This window comes from Helobdella robusta, assembly GCF_000326865.2.
Source record: "Helobdella robusta unplaced genomic scaffold HELROscaffold_4, whole genome shotgun sequence".
Lineage (NCBI taxonomy): Eukaryota > Metazoa > Annelida > Clitellata > Rhynchobdellida > Glossiphoniidae > Helobdella > Helobdella robusta.
The window spans coordinates 8,281,117-8,287,677 of NW_008704902.1; the positions used below are offsets into that span (position 1 = coordinate 8,281,117).

At 32.5% G+C, this 6,561-nt stretch overlaps 1 protein-coding gene across 1 annotated transcript; it reads left to right on the forward strand.

Moving 5' to 3' along the window:
- Positions 1 to 853: 853 nt before the first annotated feature.
- Positions 854 to 5,879, forward strand: HELRODRAFT_162955 (hypothetical protein; the record flags this gene model as incomplete). The annotated part of the gene is made up of 5 exons (XM_009025000.1): positions 854 to 1,580; positions 2,185 to 2,444; positions 2,577 to 2,737; positions 5,346 to 5,451; positions 5,754 to 5,879. The coding sequence occupies 5 exons, from the start codon at positions 854 to 856 to the stop codon at positions 5,877 to 5,879; spliced, it is 1,380 nt and encodes a 459-aa protein (XP_009023248.1).
- Positions 5,880 to 6,561: the final 682 nt, after the last annotated feature.

A 6,561-nucleotide genomic window follows, 5' to 3' on the forward strand; every position in this document is an offset into this window, starting at 1 on the left:
GAACAAATTTTGAGTCGCGTTAGAGAATCAAAGTATTATGCTATTATGATTGACGAAACAACCGATGCATCACATAAGTCGCAAATGACTATAATATTACGTTACTTGCTGCCTGATGGATCAGTTCGAGAAGGTTTTGCAGGATTTATTGATCTACATGACAACAATTATTATCAATCTGATATTACTGCATCAATTGACACTGAACCTATTCTTGACGGCAAAATTATTGGTCAATCGGTTATAAACATGTTTGCAAACAAGTTCCACCTTTCTCTAGAAAACTGTGTTGGCGTGGGAACAGATGGTTGCAGTGTTATGTCTTCGTTACAAAAAGGAGCAGTAGTTGAAATTCAAAAGGTTGCAGTGAATGCAGTCTGGTGTCCTTGTTATAACCATGCTTTAAATTTAACTTTATCAAAAAGTTCGAATGTACAAGAAATTGTTTGGGTGTTATTAGTGAATTAGTTGCTTTTTTCAATGCTTCTGCAAAACGAAATTTTATAATAAAGAACATGATAAATTCACAACTGGTTTCACTCTGCGAAACACGATGGGTTGAGAGACATGATGCATTGCTGATGTTTAGTATTGAACTTCCACAAATAATTGATGCGCTAAAGAATATATCTAAATGGAATGACAGAACAGCTTCATCAAAAGCAACAACTTTATTAACAGCAATTAGAGAAAGTGATTTTATTGTGTCCTTAGGCTGTGCTGTGCATGTATTCTCTCTAACAAAGGGCCTCAGTGAATTGTTTAAAAAAAAAGTTTAAATTTACATGATGCAGAAAATTGCATTAGAGACCTGTTAAATGTTTTACAAAAAAAGAGAGAAAACTGCGAAGAAATGTTTTCAGAAATTTTTAGAGCAGCAGAAAAAATAATAATTGAAAAAGATGGCACTTTTACCTACAAAAGATTTGTGCATCGACAGACATGCCGTGAAAATGTACCTTCTGATTCATTGGAAGAATATTACGGGCGATCAGTTTACATCCCTCTTCTTGATGCACTGATATTGGATATAAATACTCGTTTTTCTAAAGAAAATTTGCAGTGTCTCCAAATCTATTCTTTGATGCCAGAAAATATTATTAAACTAAATTATAAAGATGTCGTCGAATCTATTTCAGCAATCAGTAATTTCTATGGTACCATTCTTGGACTTAGTACCCAACTTGAATTTATATCGGAAGTTGAATTGTGGCAGAGCAAATGCTTTAGAATGAACAAGGACGGAGGAGGAGTCAAATCACTGACTACTGATCTTTCTGTTGTTTTTCATTTGTGTGACCCCGTACAATATCCAATCACTCAGAAGTTGTTCCGTATTATTAAAGCATGTCCAGTTAGTGTTGCCAGTGCTGAACGTAGCTTATCAACTCTGCGAAGAATTAAAACATGGCTAAGAACACGAATGACAGAAGACAGACTAGTCGGATTGGCACTACTTAATGTAAACAGAGACGTTTTAGTATATGTTGAAAATGTAATTGAGCGATTTGCGAAGTCAGGAAATCGTAAAATAGAATTTGTTTTAGAAATTGTTATTAGTCAACCTATCAAGGTAGCAGGTACCTCGCTAGTCTAATAAAATAAATAAACCCATTTTTTAAAACACTTATAGGATTAAAAAAAGGAAAATAATTTTATTATATTTATGTATGTACTCATATGTATATATTGACTATGTTTGATCCAAATCATTACATTTATTGTTTTATGACTTAAAAGTTGAAAGTTTTTGATGACATTGCATGCTTTCTTATAAACAGTAATAAAGAGTTGACAAAAATAAACTAGAAATTTTTCTTTTTTTTCAGTAGGGGGGGGCGGGCGCCCTCATCGCCCCCCCCCCCTATGGATCCGCCACTGTACATTACATGATCAAAATAATTGCCATCTATCGACCACCTAGTTATAAATATGAGTCTTTTTTAGAAAAAATTGAATCGATACTAAATAGTTTAAATCCATTTGATAAAACTTTCATTGTCGGTGATTTTAACATTAATCTAATGGATAAAACCTCCAAAGATTTTCAAAATTTACTTTTGTCGCATTACTTCTTACCTTTGATTGATTTACCAACTAGGATAACTAATAACTCAATTTCACTAATAGATAATATATTTTTTAACCCAAATCAACAATGTTATAATGGAATAATAATATCAGACTTTTCAGATCATTATCCAATTTATACAGTTGTAGAAAATACAGGATTTGTCACTACAGATACTCTGACTTTGAAAAGGAACATAAATAAGAGAAACATTTCCCTAATTAAGGAAGCTCTATCTTCTGAAAAATGGGAATCAATAACGGATGGGAGTAACATTGACACCTGTTGCATGAATTTTTATAATCAATTAAATAGAATTCTTGATACTTATGCCCCATTGCAACCGCTGAAACGGAAAAATAAAAAGCCATGGGTAAGTATTGAAATAATTAAATTATCAAAGAAACAGATTAAACTCTATAAAAAAACAATTTCAACACCTACTACAGAGAATATAAATAAATATAAACGATTCAGAAATTATTTTACATCATTTAAACGAAAGGAAGAAAAAAATTACTTTAGTCAAAGATTTAATTATGCAAAAAGCTGTTCAAAGAAAAAATGGGAGATAATAAATAGTATAATGAATAAAAATCAACAATTGAATGATATCAATAAAATAAAAGTCAACAATAATAACATAATCGATAATGCAGAAGAAAGGTGTAACTGTTTCAATGAATATTTTATTAAAATTAAGGAAAATTTGCTTGAAAATCAAACAGTTAATGAATCTTCAAAAATAAACAACTACATTTGTAAATCCATATACATTAACTCCACTGATGAACTTGAGGTGTTAACAGTCGTCAAGAATCTTAGCTATAAAAAAAGCACCTCTGATGACTCATTAAGTAATTATCTCTTAAAACAAATCATCTCAGAAATTGTACATCTAATAACACATATATTCAATTTGTCCAACAATCAAGGAATATTCCCAAAATGCTTCAAAACATCAAAGATAATACCTATTCATAAAAAAGGATCCAAGATGGAAATGAACAATTACAGACCAATATCCCTTCTTTCACCTATTTTTAAAGTACTGGAAAAAATTATATTTATTAGAATACCTTCAATCTTGAACATTAATAATTTATTAAATAAAAATTAATAAGGATATAGAGTACAATATTCAACACAACTAGCAGTACTGCATTTAGTACAAAACATATTAAATAATCTGAATAAAAAAATCCTAACCATAGGTGTTTTCATAGACTTGTCCAAGGCATTTGATGTTATTAATCATGAGATATTAATAAAGAAATTATACTCTTATGGAATAAGAGTAATGGAAAGGCAGCAGGGCCCTCTGGACTCACAAATGACATTATCAAAGCATCTGGTACTGCAGGTATCCAAACGTTATTACAACTATGCCGTGAAATCTGGAGAAATTGCTCAATGCCGACTGAATGGAACTATAGCATGACAGTTCCTCTATACAAAGGCAAAGATGATCCATTGAACTGTCCATCATATCGGGGTATACGTCTGTTAGAACACTCCCTGAAAATTGATGCAATTCACATCCTTCGGCAACTGCAAGAGAAGTACCTCGCAAAGCATCAACAACTATCACACATTTTTGTAGACCTTGAAAAAGCATTTGATCGAGTTCCCCGTGAAGCAATCAGGTGGAGTCTACGTCGACAACTCATTCCAGAATATCTTGTTCGACTTGTGATGGAAATGTATACGAATACTAAGACTCTTGTTAGCACAACGGTTGGAAACACAGATGCATTTGACATCGTCGTTGGAGTTCACCAAGGCTCGATTCTCAGTCCACTGTTATTTATAACTGTGATGGAAGAAATCACAAAACCGATACGCACTGGTGACATTTGGAATCTAGTATATGCTGATGATATTGTTTTAACAGCCACTTCTGAACAGAGTGCAGCACAGATGTTTGAAGATTGGAACACTAGACTTGCCGATCATGGATTCAAAGTCAACATCAGCAAAACCAAAGCAATGAACACTGGTGAACCCATCCAATCCACAGCTACTGGACGAAGGCCCTGTTCAGTTTGTAAAGCTGGTGTAGGTAACAATTCAATCAAGTGTCAGCAGTGTAACCAGTAGTGTCACAAATGTTGTTCAAAAATAATTGGTACTTTATCTAAAGTGTCCAATTTTGCTTGTCCTGCTTGCATCAATCCACAACAACAAATTCGAAATAGCACTGTTTTTGAAGCCATTAAAATAGAGAAAGTCACATCGTTTCAATATCTAGGGGATGTTCTGGATTGTACTGGAACAGCTGAAGCTGCCGTTCGAGCACGCATACGTGCAGCCTGGAATAAATGGCATCTCCTTGCCTCTATATTGATGCGGCGTGACGTCCCACTACCACTACGATCAAGACTTTATAAATCTGTGATACGTCCGGTCTTTTTATATGGTGCAGAAACATGGCCAATGACAACCAAACTGGAACAACAACTTCAACGAACCGACATGAAAATGCTCCGATGGATGCAACGAATTAGTCTGAAGAACTACATCAAATCTACCGAAATCCTGCGTCGTGCTGGTTTAGATGATATAAAGGACGAATGCCGGCAACACCGTCTGCGGTGGTTTGGTCATGTCAAACGAAGTGGAAACAGTGCCATAATTTCTCTTGCAGATGTTGAAGTACCTGGCACACGTCCCAAAGGCCGTCCAAAGAAGTCCTGGTCGCAAACAATCGAGCAAGACATGAAAGCTCTAAATTTAAATGAAATGGATACAACCTATCGTCTAATTTGGCGAAAAAAGTTGATGGTAAAGAAAACAACGTCCTACCTCGGGAAACCGGGTCTCTGGACGCAAAACGAAGATTGATTAATTGATTGGAATAAGAGGAATAGCACATACATGGTTCATAAGCTATCTGCAAAACAGAAATCAGTATGTGTCGATAAAAAATAAATCTTTAAATAAATTAAATATAACTTTAGAGGTCCCGCAAGGATCAATTTTAGGCCCACTTCTATTTATAATTTTTATGAATGATTTTCATCTGGCTACTGACGCTCATCATCTTCTGTATGTAGGTGATACTAACATTTTCTTCCCAACTAGCAATCTATCAAACAATGTTAGAGATAATTAATAAAAGTTTAGATGATGTTTCAAATTGGTTCATCAATAATAAACTAATTGTAAATTTTTTTATATGCAACTACATTCTAATCTGTCCAAAAATATTGACTAACACAATACCTGATTTAGATATAAAAATAAATAACCATAGCATCCCACGCACATCCAGCAAAAAATTTCTCGGAGTGATCAAAGACAACCTCTCGTGGGATATGCATATAGACTCGTTATCGAAAAAAATTAATAAAACCATAGGTGCAATTAATAAAATTAAAGTAAGATTGAATAAACCAACAATTATAGATTTGTATTATTCATTAATCTATCCACATCTAATATACTGCAACATCATCTGGGGAAACAGCCCTGAAGTTCACTTGAATCAAATTAACAGATGTCAAAATCGTTTCATCAGAATTCTATTAAATCTACATCCATATAGTCATGTCAGATGTTATTATCCTGAACTGAAAATTCTAAACATAAAAAATTTGTATAATTATCATGTTTCTATCTTTGTGTTCAAGTTCCTACATTATCAATTACCAACATCTTTTAATGACTTCTTCGAATTTAGAAATGCTGTGCAGTCAAAGTTCACTCGACATTCTCCTCTGCTCTATACACCACCTGCAAGAATAACACTGCTTGGGGAAAGTTTAAAACATACCGGTCCCGGAATCTGGGAGAAACTTCCTGTTGATATAAAGACTACAAATTCCTTGCATTTGTTTAAAAACAAAATAAAGAAATATTTATTGAAAAAAGTACAATTTTTATTTAATTAGAATCATGTAAATTGTGAATTATGTTAATTTTTTCATGAGTTATAAATTTACTTAAAAAATTGTGTTAGAATGAACAATTTGTGAACGGTGGCCTGCGACACAAGAATTTTGTTTTCTTTTACAGCTTTGTAGCTTTGGTCTCCTAATCATTACCTAATTATTATTAATTTGGATTGATTGAATAAAGTTTGATTTGGTTTGATATATATATATATATATATATATATGCAAATTTCATTGAAATTGTTTGCCCATTTTGCATTAATTAACTTCTTTATAAGACATTCAACGAGGCGGTATTGTTTGAGTTCATATTTATCTAAAACTGGAATAAAGCTAACAGCGCTGTTTCGGCGTAATGCCATCTTCAGAGCCTAAATATTGTTTAAACATATAATTTAATTAAAGTAAATGCCTAATGTAAAATGTGAAAATATAGAAAATAAAATATGTATTAAATTGTGAAATAAATTAACCTTGTTGTAAATATCATAATAACTAAAGTTTATGTAGATTATATAAATAAAATAATGTAATTTAAATAAAATGTTTAGTAAAATAATTAAAATATAGAAATTTTATAAAAGTTTTAACATG